General features: G+C 31.3%; 4 protein-coding genes across 4 annotated transcripts; 1 reads left to right on the forward strand and 3 right to left on the reverse strand.

Annotated features, from left to right (window-relative positions):
- Positions 1-443: 443 nt before the first annotated feature.
- On the reverse strand, positions 444-4,454 carry HELRODRAFT_193970 (hypothetical protein). Its single transcript, XM_009029954.1, has 9 exons — positions 4,120-4,454; positions 3,644-4,097; positions 3,333-3,531; positions 2,942-3,094; positions 2,444-2,563; positions 2,250-2,344; positions 1,642-1,912; positions 1,356-1,475; positions 444-1,193 (listed from the first exon to the last, which is right to left on the reverse strand). The coding sequence occupies exons 2-9, from the start codon at positions 3,923-3,925 to the stop codon at positions 1,075-1,077; spliced, it is 1,359 nt and encodes a 452-aa protein (XP_009028202.1). The 5' UTR covers positions 3,926-4,097; positions 4,120-4,454; the 3' UTR covers positions 444-1,074.
- Positions 4,455-5,140: 686 nt separating this feature from the next.
- Positions 5,141-6,493, reverse strand: HELRODRAFT_180665 (hypothetical protein; the record flags this gene model as incomplete). Its single annotated transcript, XM_009029955.1, has 4 exons — positions 5,141-5,224; positions 5,323-5,424; positions 5,503-5,533; positions 6,396-6,493. The coding sequence occupies 4 exons, from the start codon at positions 6,491-6,493 to the stop codon at positions 5,141-5,143; spliced, it is 315 nt and encodes a 104-aa protein (XP_009028203.1).
- A 257-nt stretch (positions 6,494-6,750) lies between these two features.
- Positions 6,751-7,757, reverse strand: HELRODRAFT_88258 (hypothetical protein; the record flags this gene model as incomplete). Its single annotated transcript, XM_009029872.1, has 3 exons — positions 6,751-6,929; positions 7,082-7,191; positions 7,597-7,757. 3 exons carry the CDS (start codon positions 7,755-7,757, stop codon positions 6,751-6,753), a joined length of 450 nt encoding a protein of 149 aa, XP_009028120.1.
- A 4,232-nt stretch (positions 7,758-11,989) lies between these two features.
- HELRODRAFT_180666 (hypothetical protein) lies at positions 11,990-17,954 on the forward strand (the record flags this gene model as incomplete). Its single annotated transcript, XM_009029956.1, has 16 exons — positions 11,990-12,156; positions 12,334-12,487; positions 12,601-12,763; positions 12,903-12,996; positions 13,098-13,180; positions 13,458-13,561; positions 14,163-14,288; positions 14,460-14,603; positions 15,372-15,534; positions 15,859-16,032; positions 16,180-16,265; positions 16,381-16,466; positions 16,724-16,850; positions 17,016-17,122; positions 17,269-17,270; positions 17,884-17,954. 16 exons carry the CDS (start codon positions 11,990-11,992, stop codon positions 17,952-17,954), a joined length of 1,851 nt encoding a protein of 616 aa, XP_009028204.1.
- Between the last annotated feature and the right edge of the window lie 416 nt (positions 17,955-18,370).

Genomic DNA, 18,370 nt, shown 5'->3' on the forward strand with positions numbered 1-18,370 from the left:
GTTAAATTGATTGATGCCAACAATTCGGTAGAATTCAAACAATACTGTATATATACTGTATATGCATTAATTAAGATTGATTGATTGAATGATATATATATACATATATCGTAACATATGTATATATACACAATACATTACAAGAGCCGACTTGATAAAATTTCTTGAGATGCATAGTTTAGTCATCTGATATAGTTGAGTTAGAAACGAAAGAAAAGATATCTCAATTTTAAAAAATAGACAGATTTAATTAGAAAAAAATAAGCTAGCCGTTGTACCAAACATTTCACATTCAACAAGATGTACATAAACACACACACACACACATATATATATACATATATATATAATATATATATATATGCACGCACAAAGACAACGATTATAAAACAAATATTATGGTGAACATTTTCCATACAACTAAATAATAATAATATAACATTAAAATCAAAAAATAATTTTTATTGTTAAAACGAACTCTTCTTTATTAAGCAACAACATAAACGATGGTAAAAAATATTAAAGTAACTGAAAGTGTCGTCGACTCAGCATAATTTACTTTAATGTCTGTAGTGTGATATGAAGTAGCAAAACATAACAGCTACTTCCCATATTAAGCTACTGTTTTTTGTTTTCCACATTTATAACATGTCTTATTCACTATTGTACATTTGGCTGGCTTTCTGCCAGCGCATAATTTTTTCAAACAAATAAAACTTTTGAAAGTACAAAGATAAACTTCAGTCGTAAACATAAAATAAACCACATGGATACACAAATAAGAGGGACTTCAAGTTTTATGACCAACTTAATTTGAGAAAAAATCAACCTACACATCACTAAATCGATTGATCAACGAGTTATTTAGCGTTCCAATTAAACAACTGACTGAACGATCAACTGGAATTTTAAAAAACCATTCAAAACCAATCAAGCAACTCTATAACAAATCAATGAATGGATGGATTGAGCTTTTCCTTTCTACCTCACGTGTTTTTGTTGTCATTCCCAAAATTTTTTCAGCAAAGATTAAAAGAACCCAAAGCATTACTATCAATACATTCACATTTCCGCTTAATTCATTCTCGACTGAACATTATTGTTATTGTTCGACCCATTGTTATTGCCACCATTGTCCAAACATTGCTGCTGTTGTTGTTGGTGGTGGTGGTGGTAAGCATCATCGCCCATATCTTGATTGTGATGAGATGTTTGTTGCTGTTGTTGTTGATGATGATGAGAGAGATGAGGATGATGTTGTTGTTGTTGTTGCTGTTGTTGGTGGTGCTGATGATGGTGCTGTTGAGAGTTGCCATCTTGGTTTAAAGAAGGTGTGGGTGGAGGCAGAGTGTCACCTGGCTTGCCCCTTTTAAACTTTCGACGGGCGTAGTTGACTTGATGTGAAAACGTTTCGTTGATTGATTTTTCAAGCGGCTCTGGTTGACCATTCTCTAAACAGAACTTTCTCATATAAGCTGAATTGAAAAAAAGCATATCAGCTAACTAACAAAAATTGAACATCAAATTGATTAATTAATCAGCCTGCTCAATCCCTGAAGCATAAATGAAAATCACACAATAACATATAATATATACAACAAAATACAACACAACATATCACAACCAAAGAATAAAGTTTACCTTTACAAACTAAAACTTTTGTTGGGTCCAGCGGATCCTTCGATAGGATGTCATCAGTCGATTTACAATTCAAACCCTGCCCTCTAGATGTTGCCAGCTCCTCCCATGTAAAAACAAGAGGAATTAGGCGTCTAAGAACATACAACTGGGCACCATCTTTCAAAGATGTGGCTTCTTTTAGAATTAACTGAAGTTTACTTTTACTTACCCAGACATTGTAATTAGGAAGCAGCTGGACCTGGAGACCTTTTTCTACGTCGAAGGCTTCTGGCTGATTGTGAGGGTAGGTGATTAGTTTGTGGGTGGATGTTGTATGGGTTATGGTTAGGATTGCAGTGGCATAATATAATTCATGTGATACCACTAGCTTACATGATGAGTTAAACTGATCTATGAATTACAAATTTTTTCTTATTGCTTTACATACTAAAAAAATTTATGATACACACTTTTATGATTGAATATTTTGTAATGTGACTTAATATAAACTTAAGACTGTAGCATTTTTAAATATAACTATGTTCATCAAATTAAACAAATACAGGTTGATAAAATTTAAATTGAGCAAACAAAATGAACAAAATCTGAGAGAGTCACGACAGACTCACCATATTTCCATAGATGGAGCAGTTGTTGGCTGCACTGCTGTTCAGTGGGGTGGCAAATATGGAATGACCATCAAAAGATGAGTTGTTGAATGAACCTACAGTTATAAATTGTGAGAAACAACCAAACAAAATTTATGTATACAATACAACAAACAGCAAATGCCAGATAAAAAAAGAGAACAGCACGATCCTACCTTTCTCGCCATCAGATCCATAGGCATTCATCTTGCCACCATTCATCTCAGCATTGGATTCAATGATGGTGTAGTAGGCCATAAGTTCTCTCATGAATGACATTGCTTGGGCACTGGGGACTGCAGAAGTGAGGGAAGATAATGATGATGGAAAAGAGCAAAATAGTAAAAGATATTATGAAAAAAGAAATGATATAAAAAAATTTTTTTAAATTGTCAAAATGATGAAATTGATCTAATAAGATTATCCAACATTGTTTGAAAAATGTAACAAAATAAGATCTTCGAGAAAACATGAAAAAAAGCATTTAAAGGGTGATCAGTTAACACCAAAAAAATGCCAGATGATTAATCCAAAAATGTATACATATATACATATATTTGAAAATAAGCTTATAAGTGAATTGACACTTGAATAATCTAGTCAACTGGTCTTTTAACGAATTAGCAAATTGTTAATAACAAATTAGCAGATTAGTAAAAAAACAACTAAATTACTTGGTGGGACTCGGTTGTTGGCAGCTCTAAGCTGTTGTATTTGTTTCTCAAGATCATTGTTTGTGTGATGAAGTCGTTTGTTTTCCCTCGATAATATGTCTACAAGGTTACGAGAAGTTGGAGAATGGGCCATTTCATCTTCCAGCCCCTTTTCTGCATGGCCAGTAACAAGTATTAGTGATATGCCAAATCATTATTTACATCTGCTGTCTAAGAATAAGATCAACAAGTCAATAGTTTTTTTTTGTACAATCTATTTTTCATTTAATTTTAAGAGATAATGACTGTTGCTAATAAATTCCTAATTAGATACTATAAATAGAAAGCATCAACAATGCACATGTGTTTATCAATTAAATTTAAATATCACCTATAAGGAAAAACATCTTACCAAGACTATTATTTAAATTGCTGTCATCTTCTGATAGTTTATCATTATTGCTGGTTCCAGTATAGTGAGATTTTTGTTTGCAGCCACACGAGCACTTAGATACTTGTTCCTTTAGAGTGATATTTTCTTTTTTCAACTGCAATAATTCTGACTCTATGTTTGTTCGGAAATCAGTTAAAGTTTGCTTCAAACCAACAACCTTTGATTGCAAAACATTAAATAATATACAAACTTTAGACTATAGAGAAAGCATTGATTAAATTTAAAAATGCATTTAAATATTTTTAAACGAATGATATGTCCATATTAACCTCTTGCCGAATTGATTCATACTCTGATTTGGAAACAACAATTGTCGAGTTTGAAGGATCAATAGGAAAAAAATTAGGTTGCAGATGTAAATAAGGACTAGAATCTTGCTGCGGACCCCCAACGCTATTTGCACCATCAATCCTCTGTCGTTTGCCATCCATTTGCAATGGTTGTTGTTGCTGTTGACTTGGTGACAACATTCTCTCTGCCATTTTTTGGTGGTGAGAAAGGAAATCCATTGGCTCAATGCCATGCATTTGCCGGGAATGTTGGAACATCATCTTCTTAATGGTCCAGATGAATGATTAAGCTTGGTTATGCCAAGTTTTTCTTTTGATTGATTAGATTAGTTTAGTGCAAATTTGACTTTAAAACAATTTTACATTCCCTCACTGACCAAGTGCTCAACATGAATTTCCCTTGTGTATATGATCCTTTGATTTTATGCTTAAATTAAAGCCTTAAAGTAAACAAGAAAGCAATATGAGTCAAGGGTTTTTTTCTTGTACAATTTATTTTTTATTTAATTTATGAATAAATTGATAATAAATAATAAATGTGTTGTTTACCTACCTTTACTTTACAATGTACAACACACACCAAAAATAATAATTAACATTTCATTTGCGATCGGTTAATTAAATCTAAAAATCGCGGTCTTACATTTTATTTTGTTTTGATTCAAACAAAATGCAATAGTTAAAATGTTAAGAAATAGTTCAATAAATCAAGAAGTTTCACTTAAACTCGAAAAAATCCTCTAATTTGACAAAAAACCGGCAAAATTCAAAACTAAAAAAATCAATTAACAAAGTAAATATACAGATCGTAAATTTCAATTAATAAAACCATAGAAGTAGTCGATTATACGAGAGAGTTAACGAAAAATTAATTAACAAAATGCACAAACATGGAGGCATATAAGCAGCGGGCCGGAGAGAAGGCTAACAAGAGCTACAAAGAGCAGCACAATGAATAAGAGCTACGCGCACAAAGACATATCGGCCATCTTGCTTATCTTTTTATTTCTTTTTCAGTGTTTTTGTCTTGCCATATTACTCTATAAAAGATTTTTTGTGATTTTTGAGCATAGTTGACAGCGACAATGATTATAACGCCTAATCTTTTATTATACTTTTCCAATATTGATTGTGACCATTAGATATAAAACGTTTATAACGGCATCGCCAAAAAATTATGCAGCGCCTAATAAAGTCGTCAAAGTAGCTCATTAAATTGTCAAACACCCGCAGACTCGAACATAACTGCACCTATTCCAAACATTTTTTGCGGTAAGCTTGTCCAGACAAAATGAAAAAATAAACACTTCAATAAAACGCAAATATAATCTTCTAGTTACTCGAAAAAACAGCCTAAACTACAAACGAACATTCTTTGCACGATTTCAACGAAAAAGTACATAACACCGTTCGCTTCATTACCAGTATTTAATTTTCATTTAACGTTTAATATTATATAATATTAATGACCCGGCATCACCAATTTTTGAAAAAGGCTCCATTGTATGTTCCACGGTTACCATTTTTGTCGTGAGGCACATTCTTGTGACTATATGGACACTGGAAAAGTAGAGATATAAAAATAAAGTTATTAATTTAGAATGCGGTACAATTTTATTCAGACTTAATTTTAATTAGAATAACTAAATAAAACAAACATGTCTGCAACCGTTTCCGCAACATTTTTCTTTTTTAAGATGGAAAAGAAATGTTAGCACCGTGTAACCACTTCGAGGATCAATATAAGAATCCTTGCTACCCTTTTTGGTCAAAAATTTAAATGTAAATTTTTAAAGATTACCTTTTCAACTAAATTTTCCAAGAAAACATTTCATGACCCGCCCATAAAATTGTAAACTCATCCTATCCCTGCCATTGTAAATTTTCAAAAAATTTAATTATTTCGTCTGATTTTCCAAGCAATTATACTTGAGCCATAGAATTAATTTTACTCGATCGTATCTCTCCCATTGTGTGCTCTACTGTAAGTAAGAGATGCATTGATGTCACGCATCCATTATAATTGGTGCTATGTAGAACTTCAGATGGTGATCGTTTGTATTGTAAAGATAGTGTAATGATGTAAGCATAAAGGCATCAAGATTTTCGATATCACTTCCTAGTGTGATTTAATGACTTGATCTGAACGTTGACCTACATTTTGAGTCATCATAATCAATAATGCATTTCAGCAAGATCGCAGCCAGAAATTTGCTTTTGGAGGAGGCTTTTATTTGTATAAAAATGCTTAAAAATTTTGGCGAATTTTTTTTGTAGATCACTCCATTTTGAAGAATTTACACATTAAAACCAGTGGCTTAATACAAAATATAACTTCATTTGTTGTGCGAGCCGAATTAGTTTTCAAAGTTTCCACTCGCCTACTCCTTCAATTTCTGCAGCTACAGATATATATTATGATTATTATCGAAACATTCTTGACGTCTCCGCATAAGTTATAATGAATGTGAGATCTAAATTCTAATCTCTCCTCTCGCATCCAATTCAGTTTATAACACGAACACAATAAAAAAAAATGGTAGGCAATACCAGTATTAGTACGGTATAGTTACTTACAGTACAGTTAAGTATAAAATTTATATTTTGATTTTAAAAAAACAAACGAAAAAAGTTTATAGTTATATAATAAATACGAAAGAATTGAATGGATTAAATTACATCGATTGCCTCTAGATGGGCCCGATGGATTATCAAATCACTGGAATCTAACTTTTCCAAAGTAACTGAGCGTTTCCAATGAAAAATTTTTTTCCTAACTTCTTCGTCAAAATCAGAAGAAACAGAGTTAATGGTTTCAACAGTCCCCATTCTTGAGTTTTCTGAACAAATGGTGCGCAAAGTATTGCTCATTACACAATAATATTTTATTAAACTTTTATTAATCATCAGCGCAAAGATTTCAATGTTAACGAAATCCACTTTTAAAAAAGACACAAGGTGTGTTCAATAAACCCTTTATTCACTAAAATTAATTTAAATATAAACGGATAACCATTTAAAATAGATAATTAGAAATATCAAATTTCATGCAATCAGACCAAACATTTATTTCCACATTCTACGACCTATAATCTGTTAAACGAGATGTACAACAAAATGAAATTGACAATGTATGTAGAAATACACACAACACAGATATCTTTTAATTTGAAAGCCAGCAGGTAAGCTAGGTAGACTGACATGATGCAGGAGGCAAAACTACAGAGAAATAAAAATACACTGGCAAAAGGACCTAATAAAGTTACTGCAATTTAAAAGAGTTATGTTAAGTTCAGCTAATGTTTATAATGCAATATATAAAAATATAATCAACTATTGTTATGTATAAGCTTAAATTCTAATTTTGAAAATGATTACTTGACCCACAAGATTATTTTAAAAAACGTATTCACTTACAGACAACTATCTGAGCAGCATAAAATATCATGCCAAGTTCACAGTTTGGCCTGTTGAGAATGCTGTCACAGCCTAAATATGTCCCAAAGATGCCAAAACCAACACTATATCTAAGCAATATGAATAAATTTAATAAAGAAATTAATATAATAATACAAAACGAAATTATTAAAAAATTTAAATATTCATATTCTGCCAATATTTATTTTATTATTTCTAACACTACTTGAAAGAGATAAAATAAAAGAACTTAAAAAACTTAATTAAATTATTATACTACTTGAATAATAAAACACTTCAAATAAATAAAAATATATAATAATAATTATATAAAAAAATATATATATTCAAATTCAACTGATACCCAAATTTCAAATAATTAAAAAAAAGATATAAAAATCAAATAAGGAAGAAAAAAGTAAAGACTGATTTAAAAGTCAAATTAGTAGATTGAGTGAACTGTAAGCAGCTTTAAACGAAAATGCTACGACATAAAAAACACCGAAAGCACCCACTCCGATGTCAGGACCCTGGAGCACTGCATGTTGGCACCTAAATCGCAGAAGGCTATATAATCCTTGTCGCATTTTTTGTTTCTTTCTACGTGCCAAGCATAAACTGATAATGCTATTCCAACCAGACAAACGATAGTATAAATGTCAAATAAATATTCCATTTTTTGAAAAACTAACTAAAACAGACGAAGCTTAAAAATAAAAAGTTTATTTTAGTTTACTTTTTTTTTAGATAGAACTTTAACTAATTGTTTAGCGCCATATCCATAAAATAACACAAAACGGCCCGGGAGCGTTATAAGATGTAGGATCACCGAATTCTACTAAAATGATCTGGCAATTGAACTGTATATTTATACTTTAAACAATCACCCACTGGATGGATGCTTGACGTCATTGCTTCTTTTGCTTCCAGTAGAGTGTACAATGGGAAAGGTACGTCCAGTTGGGCAATTAAATGCCTTGATGAATTCGATATTGAAAAAGTGAAACAAGTTTTGATTGAGATTTATAACATCGGCATCCAACCACATGAAAAAAAAAATCCGATTAAGCCAACATAACCAATCAATAAATAAATCAATCCATCCATCTATCCATCCATCCATCCATTTACAGACAATTTTGAGATTTTAATAAGGAAAGAAAACACAACAGTTGCTTTTATTTGATAAGAAAAAATAAAAAATGACGAAAAATTAAAATTTTAAGAACGTCAATATTTTAAAAAGTTCGTATTTCATACAAATATAACAAAATGTCGTTTTCGGAAAATGATTCACGTAACATGAACATTAAGTAAAAACAGCATATCATAATGACATACTCAACATACCAAACAGAAATTGTCTATACATGTATGTATACAATGTAAATTAAAAAATATCCAAAAATTATGTAACCAAAATAGAAAACTAGAAATCAGTCAACATTTTACAAATGAATAAATAAATAGACATTAAAAAGAATGTTCAATAAGGTAAAATTAAGGCGACGACGAAAAAAAAAATTTGTTTTCTTGGCGTGGTGGTGTGAAGCAAAAACAAACACATCACTAAAAACAGTAAAAAGTCGCAAGAATAGAAGTCAGTCACCTACCTACAATTAAATTACTCTCAGGGCCCTAGCTTACCTATAATGATTAACTCATCTCCTACCTACAATTTTGTATTTCTAAGTTTTAGGAATTTTACAAATTTCAGGCATTTTTTTACATATATTAAAGTTTTTATTTTAATTGAAACTTTTTAACTAATGTTAAGCCCTAGTCTACCTGCAATTGTCTAACTCATCTAAATTCTTAACTTACCTACGAATTAAATTAAAGTCCAGTAAAGAAAGACAAAAGTTGAAGAGAAACATAACAACGAAACCGAATGAATGGATGTTGTGTATGTGTGTGTTGATGTATGTGCGTAAATGTGCGCGTTTATAAAATGAAAATAATGGCAAATAATATTTTAAAATAATAAAAAGAGTAAAATGTAAAAAAAAATTTTCTTGTCAATTCGACAAATGCAGAATGTTGAATGCCTGAGTGAATGAATGAATTAAGTAGGTAAGTAATCAATCAATGATTCAATGATTAAAAAAATAAATTAATGGAAAAATAATTTGAAAGATTTAGTGATACAATGAATGAATGAATGATAAAAATTAAAAGACGAAACTAAACCTTACTTCAAAAATCATCGTTACTGTACTCCATTGCACCAACCACCATCATCTGATCGGCTCACAAGATTTCATTTGAACTTCAGAGTGTCAGCCGAACAGATTCTTCCTACACCACCATCATTATGTGTAAATCATCATGAGACCACCATCTGAAACGTGCTGACTCCCACCACTGCCCACCTCTCATCATTCTGTGGATAATAATAATTAGCGAAGTAGTAAATGAATGTTAGAATCTTAGAAGCAAAAAGTTATAAAATGAAAATAATGGTAAAATAATATTTTAAAATAATAGAGTAAAATGTAAAAAAAACTTACCGTCGTCCATTCGACAAAGGCAGAATGTTGAATACCTTCCTGTTCCTACGTTGTCCTCAGAAACTGGTGCAAGTCTTCCGAGATTGTTGTTGAAACACAGCCCTTATTGAAGATGAAAGATAGAGTAGATTCTCATCATAAAGCTTAGCGGTGCCAGCATCTCAAATTGCTTAATAAAAATAATCCTATCAACCTATTCAATTACCTTATCTATATTAAATTGTTAATGGTACGATAGTCGAAAGTTCCCCTTCATTCTCCCTCCTTGCACAGAGGTTCACCGAAAACCAGGGCACCGGATAGTAAACCATTGCCAGCACACCACTGGCCACCAAGGCTTACCTCTGACAACGGACTTTGAAATTCAGAGTCCATCGGTTATCGTACCCTCAACTTATCTATTCATTACGATTAAGCCCTAGCTTACCTAAAATTACAAAACTCAAGAGCCCAATCCATTGGCCTTTCGGCACCCACCCCACCACCTAATGCCTTGGGCTCCAACCTAATATATATATATATATATTATTCTAATGAAATATAATTATTATTCCAGTTGATTCTAATGAAAAAATAAACCTTCTTATTTATTATAAAAATTTTATGTCGCAACAACTACTAATAAAAAATAGTCCCAACGTTAAACTAGCAACAACACAGCACTCCCACGTCATCTACCAATTTCTATGTCCTCACGAAGACTGTAGGCTTCGTCCATCTTCTTATATTGGAATGACTACCACAAAACTGACACGCCGTTTAACCTGCCATTTGAACATCGGAGCTCCAAATCAACACTACCATGACTGCCACAACCAGCAATTATCCCGCAAAATATTAGAAGATAATACTAAAATATTAATGAAAGACACTAATTTTAACAGACTACAAATTTTAGAATCCCTATTTATTAATATTTATAAACCTAATTTGAACAAACAAATTTATTCCAATTTTATTTTACCTTCATCACGAAATGTTTAATTTATTATTATTATTATTAACATAATATTGCACATATAATATATTTTATTATGTTATATTACAAAATAATTGTTTATTATACTTAATTTAACTACTTACGTTATTTAACTTTAATCGTTACGTTACTTTCGCGCTCAACTCTTATTACGTCATCTGACAGTTTATTGTTATGTTTTATTTGAATTAATATTAAATTGCCTGAAGATGAATTATAAAATTCGAAACGTCGCTTAATAAATAATTATATAATGAATATTGGAGTTCTTATTTTTAATTTAAATTATAATTATAAAAAACTAATAAGAAAAATAGAAAATCTTAATAAAAAATTAAATAACAATGATATAAGCATCGCGTTTAATGAAATATGCTTAAATGAAAATTTGTTACCGAAATTTACTGATATATATATATATATATATATATATATATATATATATATAGAACATTTAATATAGAAAGAGAGAGCGAGAGAGAACGCGAGAAAGAGAATGAGAGAATGAGAGAGAGAAAGAGAGAGAAAATCAACATCACACGTAAAACATATAAAACATATGCAGTGTTATATATTAAATAATAATTTTAACTTCAAACATTTTTGAAGGTTTTGTGACATATTCTAAGTATATTGTTTTTATCTGGTTTATTCTACAAAAATTTTCCGTACTGGTTTTTTGTTTCGGATTGCTCTGGGGTTTTTAGTAGTACACTGTAAAGTCTCATATTTGCTTTACGAAACCAGCTAAGTTTCATTATCAAATTTTATCTTTAGGTGACATTTTGCTTAGTTCTATTGATCATAAATTTTAAAATGTCATTTTTTGTAAATTATTAAACTTTTTCCTTAACTTTCGCTGTTTTTACTTGCTCAATAAGACACGTGGGTGGCTTGCCAAGCCAAGCAAAAAAAACTGAATAGCCAGTTTGTGAGTTTGGCCCGCCCGTTAAGTAATGTCCCTAGAAGTACGGAACATCCGTTGCCGTTGCGATCCGTTTTTATTTATTAATTTAATTGTTAGAAAATGATCAAAATATATTCGGTTGTGCGGAACTATTAGATGACTTAGTTAGCTTAAGAAGCTGAAATTTGGCTTGGTGATGGAATGATACAACAAATGATACAATTGGCGCGTGAACAATTGACATGGGACCGCTGGTATTTGGCACTTGGACTTGTCATCGGATTGATTTTTGTTCATTCTTTCATTCATATTTATATTTTTTGATTTATAAATGCATTGAATAAATTAGACTATTTCTATTAAAGGAATGGATGGTATCATTGAAGCTGAACAGCTTAGCAAAAAGTAGTTGAATTTAACTTTTTGGCAAAATATTTTTTTTTCAAAGTATTTTTCATTAATTTCTTTAAAAATTGTTTCTTAATTGGTTATCAATTATTCATGTTTAGGAAATGATAAGCACCAAGCTTTTTAGAACCTCATTTTGCTACTTTTATGCTCTGAGAGTGGCCCACATGTCCACACTTACTAAAGCCCCATCAAATAATAACCACATTAACTTAGGTCTTTTATCCAAAACTTTTCTCTATACATCTGCTACTGCTCATCATAAAATTAGGTTGGTTAGCTGAATTTTTATCATAAAATTCAGATTAACCTTCTTTTATAAATAATGAAGTATTGAATAATGGTTAAAAATTCATTTAAAGTGGTATGCAAATTGGCAAAAATTTTTTTAAAACTATTTTTAAAAGGTTTCTTATTGTTTACATAATTTTTGTATTATTTCATTCAGTGAACAAAAACGACGCCAAAAAGCTGAGAAGAAGTTAAAAGTGAAGCAAGAAAAACAAGCTAAGCAGGACGAGTTGGCTAAGGAAAATACAACAATTAAAAGTGAATCTACGAAAGAAGGATTTGCTGGGGATGATGCAGATATTGATCCTAATGTAAGTTATACTTTGTTGTTGTGTACACACTTATATTCTCTTAAGAAGGACTTCCCATATGTTCTCAAATAATTTAATTAAATAATTTTTATTTAAAACCAATAACTTTTCAGGAATATTTGAAACTGCGTTTGGCTCATGTGTCATCATTAAAAGCAGCTGGTCAGTCCCCATACCCTCATAAGTTTCATGTGGATATCTCTCTAACTGAATTCATAGAAAAGTACAGTTCTCTGAATGATGGGGAGCACCATGCCGATGTTGTTAGTGTAGCTGGTTAGTCAATTTCTGCTGCTGACATTTTTGTCCTGGTTTCTTAGTGTTTTTTTGTGTTTTTTTTTGTGTTTTTATGTTGTAATGATAATAATGATGATGGTGTTCATGACGATGTTGATGGTGATGATGATAATGGCAGGCAGAGTACATGCCAAAAGAGAATCTGGAGCCAAATTGATCTTTTATGACTTGAGAGGGGAGGGTGTGAAGATACAAGTCATGGCTAATGCAAAGTAGGTGATATGCTAATGTTGCAATATTACAATGAGGCTGATGTTGGCTGAGATGATCATAATGTGTTGATGCTAATGCTCTCTATAATAATGATTCTTAGGCTATATGTTCCTGAAAGTGACTTTGAAAAAGTTTCAGACAAAATTAAGAGAGGTGATATCATTGGTTGCAAGGGCCATCCAGGTTAATTTGTGGCTGGGGCTTCTTTTTGTTTAGTCTCATTGGTTGTTTATTAAGTGGTCATTTGATTCATTATTTTTATTGTAATTCTTCTCCATGTCAAGATTATGTTTAAATTCAATTTCATCCTGTTAATAAATCATAAATTAGTTAATGAATCAATTTTTGAAAGAGAAACTGAATGAAGAATGAATAAAAATATAAATGAGTGAATAAATAAATGAGGTCAACACAAATGAGTGAATATCGTAAAATTGATGAATGAATGAACAACCTTAAGGAAAAACGAAGAAAGGAGAGTTGAGCATCATACCTGAGCAGATGGAACTGCTGTCTCCATGCCTTCATCAACTACCCATGTTACATTATGGCTTGAAAGACAAAGTTACTGTCCTTATCTTTTCTGTTTTGTAATTTATTATTATTACCTCTGTTGTTGTTGACATGGGTCTTTTATCAAAGAGATTTTTCTCCTCATAGTTAAAATCCATACTTTGCAGAAAATTTTTTCTAGTATGAATATGCACCAATGAGGGTCATTCAACATAAATGTCCTCCAATCAATGTTTCAATAGAGAGTGCAATGTTAGCTACTCTGCTGAATTTTTATGCCAACAAACATGGGAGCTCTTTGCAAATATTCTATTGAAAAATACTGAATCTCTCTGTGATTATTAAAAATTAATGATGGTGAAATTCCTCGATGAATTGATTGTCTGTTAGCTCAATTAAGATGCACAACATTCTTCCTAATTAGTGCTTCTTCAAATCAAACTGAGATCCAAGCATTTGAAAAATTGCTGTATCCTATCTTAATCATTTAAATAAATTTAACAGTAAATTTATGCATTAAATAAATAAATAAGTAAATAAATGCAAATTTATTAAATTGCAGTCAAACTGCTATCCAATCACAAAACGTAATAGTAATTCTTAAGATAATAATTTAATAATTTATTATCTGACTGACAAATTGGTGGATCAGGAGACACGATTTAGACAAAGGTACTTGGATCTGATCATCAATGAGAGTGTGAGGAATAAGTTCATTACAAGGTCACGCATTGTTTCGTACATTAGGAAATTTTTTGATGACCAGGGTTTCTTGGAGGTCAGTGATTTCATTTATATATATTAAAACTTTGTTAAAAGCAATTCACAATTTTTATTTGCGATAAGAATTAGAAGTGATTGAAAGTATCAGAAGTAATAAGAACCTGATCAACTATGCTCACACTAATTTTTCATCAAGATACTTAATTCTTTCTTTAACCTCGCATAGGTGGAAACTCCGATGATGAACTTGATACCGGGTGGAGCTGCAGCCAAGCCCTTCATAACTCACCACAATGAACTCAACATGGATCTCTACATGCGGATTGCTCCTGAACTTTATCTCAAGGCAATTAGAGATGGCAATAATATTGTTCTGTTGTTTTTCAATTAACTTTATTCTTTCTTTCTCATTATCTCTCTCTCTCTCTCTCTCTTTCTCTCTCTCTTTCTTTCCCTCCTCTTTCTCTCTTTCAACTCATGCTAGCATTTCTGTGAAGATTTTTTTCAAATTTTTAAATATAGCCAAACTTCTGTACGGCGAACTAGAAGGTTCCAGGAAATAAATTCACTTTATGTGAATTTCGTTATGCAGAATGTGTTTGGGAAAAAATTCTGTATCCCCTAAAAAGTGTTTATGTTATATATTTATAAAAACAACCTCGCAATCATTTGTTTTTATAACAAAAAGCAATAATAAGTAATATAATTGCAAAAAATATGAAGAATAACAGTATTATGTGTATGTACACGCACTATATGTATACAGCAAAAAACATGATACGTAAAACAGTAATTTACAGCTTACTATGTTTAACAATTACTTAAAAAAAGTTGTCTTATGTCACTTTCGATTTAATTTTATTGATAATTTTTCAAAAAAATGCTCACACTTTTTAGAGAATTTAATACGTATTTCATTGTGTACATTTTCTGGCTGGATATTTTCAATTTCTAATGAATTTTGTTTGTTATAGAGAAATTATTTTCATTTTATAGAAGCAGTTTGATATGTAATTCCAAGGGATATAAAAAAGTTTGTTATATAGAGATTTCTGTAGTATGAATGTTCGTTATAAGTTCATACAACTGTATGTTGCATCAAACAACAATGTATTAATAATATTTGAAATGACATCAGATGTTAGTTGTTGGTGGGATAGACAGAGTGTATGAAGTCGGTCGGCAATTTCGTAATGAGGGTATTGACCTGACACACAATCCTGAATTCACGACCTGCGAGTTCTATATGGCATATGCTGATTACAACGACCTCATGACCCTTACTGAGTCTCTACTGTCAGGTTGTTTCTGTTGCATTTGTTTTTAGTTTATTGTGCTGCTCTGCTGTTGAGTTGGGTGAAGCTGTTTAATAATTTAGATCTGAGCCATTATGCTTAATTTACTTGGGTTGGTTGACTGGTTGTGTATGCTTTGTAGCACATATATATTCAACTGTGGCTGACTATTAAAGTTTTATATTTATTGTAATATTTTACAATATTTTATATTCAACCATGTCATGTTTAATCATAATGATGTCATTTGGTGGTTTAACATTTTGCTCGTTTAATTGAATCTCACGGATTATTTTGATAGTTTCAAAATATTCTCTCTAAACTATCTAGGTATGGTCCGCAGCATTTTAGGCACATACAAATTAGTGTTCCACCCAGATGGGCCCGATGGAGAAGAACTTGTGGCTGACTTCACACCTCCATTCAAGAAGATCGACATGCTCACTGAATTAGAAAGAGAGCTTGGTGTGAAGTTACCATCTCCTGAACTATTAGCAACTAAAGGTTGCGGATGATGATATGTTTTAGTGTTATCATTATGATCATTATGAGGAGGATTGTAATGAGAGTAGTGATGATAAGGAGAAGGAAAGGGATGATGATGGGATGAGAAGGATGATGATTAAAATAGTGATGATCATCATAAAACAGAGGCGAATGACTTTCTGGACAAGATTGCTTTGGAGAGGGGCGTCGATTGCCCAGCACCAAGGACAACTACGAGACTTCTTGATAAGGTGAAAATGAACTCAATTATGATAAATTTTTTGGTCCATGGTACTGGCATTTATGTGCATAATTTATTAATTGGTATCATTAATGATGAAAATCTACATTATGAATATGACATAGCTTGTTGGTGAATTTCTGGAATCAAAATGCATCAATCCAACTTTCATCCTGAACCACCCTCAAATTATGAGCCCACTTGCTAAATGGTAAGTTTCGTTTTTTTGTTTGTTTTTGTTATTTATCGAAATTCGAATTATTTGTAAGATTTTAATAAATTGTAAATGAAATATTTTAAACTATAAACTGTGGTGTTGAAAATGATAACATCTCACTAATAAGAAATTATTAATAGTACATTATACTAATAAGTATAAATCGTAAAATCTCATAATTGACAATGATGAGATTTAAGTATCTGTAAACAAGGTGGACCACATTAACACCAACAACGGTGCACATGCAGGCACAGAAACATAGCAGGACTGACAGAACGTTTTGAATTGTTCGTCTGTCGTAAGGAGATATGCAATGCCTATACAGAACTGAATGATCCAGTCGTCCAGAGGGAGAGATTTGAACAACAGGCCAAAGTTATTAGATTTTGGTTGTTTGCAGATCTTATCGCTCCATGGGACATATTAATTATTTGTTATATTAATATACTTTATTAAACATCGTATATCTTACAGTTTATTTTGTTAACTTTTGATGTTATAACACTAGCGATCATATTTAATTAATTTAATTTTTTTTAGGATAAAGCAGCAGGTGATGATGAAGCAATGTTTGTTGATGAAACATTTTGTACATCCCTGGAGTATGGATTACCCCCAACTGGAGGCTGGGGATTAGGGGTGGATAGGTTGGCTATGTTCCTGACTGATTCCTGTAATATAAAGGTGCCATTTGGTTTATTATATCATCAGTCATCCTTCTTATCATAATTTTCCATGTTCATGGTCTTTGATGTCATGCATTCCATTTATGTGTTTGTAGATCTACTGACAGAGGTAGATCTAGCCCCCGTTATGCGCGCTATTAGTGTTAAAAGCTAGTGGAAGTCCTTGTTTAAAACATAAAAAGTAGTGTTTTGAAAAAAAATGGATATTACAGGCCCCAAAAAAGACCACATTATCGAAAAAAGTTGGCCTTCTACGTCAAAAAGTAGCCCCTCAGTAGACAAAAAAAAAATTTTGTACCTATTTTGCAGAAATTTTCAATGTTAATGTGATGGTTACTAATGTTTGTCATTACAGTGCTTGTTGAATTGAGGTTAAGTAATAGGTACCTCGCGTCATTCGGGGAATCTAATCTATTTCTAAGCATGGTTTTATTTGAAAGAAGTATAGAAAAACATTTATTACGTAAGTAGATAGGGAAACAAAATCAATTGATCACGTTGATCGTTCGAATATAAATTTAATTGATTTATTTGAACACTTAAATTAATCCATATACAAATGCATCCATGCAATCAGGAAGTGCTGTTCTTTCCAGCTATGAAACCTGATGCACAGAAGAAAAAAGAAGAGGATACCGCAACAACTAACATTACAGTTAACAATACAGCCACTACTAATACATCTCTTGCAGGTACTGTAAAATGTAACAACTAATTTGAAGATGTTCTGTATTATCAGAAACTTGAGTACTGTGTTGTTGAGAACATTAATGATCACACGTCTGTTATATAAAGGTGGTAGATTATTTGGACTTAAATCTAACGAAATTACGAACATCTTATTGGAACATCATCGTTGTTTATTTTGATTTTCTTTCAAGATCAATTGCATTTGTATTATTTATTAATGCTATTGTTTGAATAGTCTATATTTTGCGGCAAAATTATAGCAAATGAACTTTTTGAAAATAAACACACCCATACTTTGGAAAAAGTAAATTAATACGAATACGATACAAAAATTTAATTGAATAATGATTGTAGACCATTAAAGTAATAAATCTAATGACTCTAACTGAATGAAAAATAACTTAACTAAAATATAACGAAAATAATACTGTGTTGATTGTTGTGTTTGATTGCTGTTGTTGGTGTTGTGTTGAACAAAAAACAATACAATACAAATAAACTAGAGCGTAAGAAAGTAAG

Source organism: Helobdella robusta (genome assembly GCF_000326865.2).
Source record: "Helobdella robusta unplaced genomic scaffold HELROscaffold_63, whole genome shotgun sequence".
Lineage (NCBI taxonomy): Eukaryota > Metazoa > Annelida > Clitellata > Rhynchobdellida > Glossiphoniidae > Helobdella > Helobdella robusta.

Coding starts and splice junctions, on each gene's coding strand:
- HELRODRAFT_193970 (XM_009029954.1), bottom strand. CDS start 3,925: ATGATGTTCCAACATTCCCGGCAAATGCATGGCATTGAGCCAATGGAT. Junction 3,532..3,643: donor ATGAATCAATTCGGCAAGAG/GTTAATATGGAC, acceptor TTGCAATCAAAG/GTTGTTGGTTTGAAGCAAAC. Junction 2,564..2,941: donor CAACAACCGAGTCCCACCAA/GTAATTTAGTTG, acceptor TCACTTCTGCAG/TCCCCAGTGCCCAAGCAATG.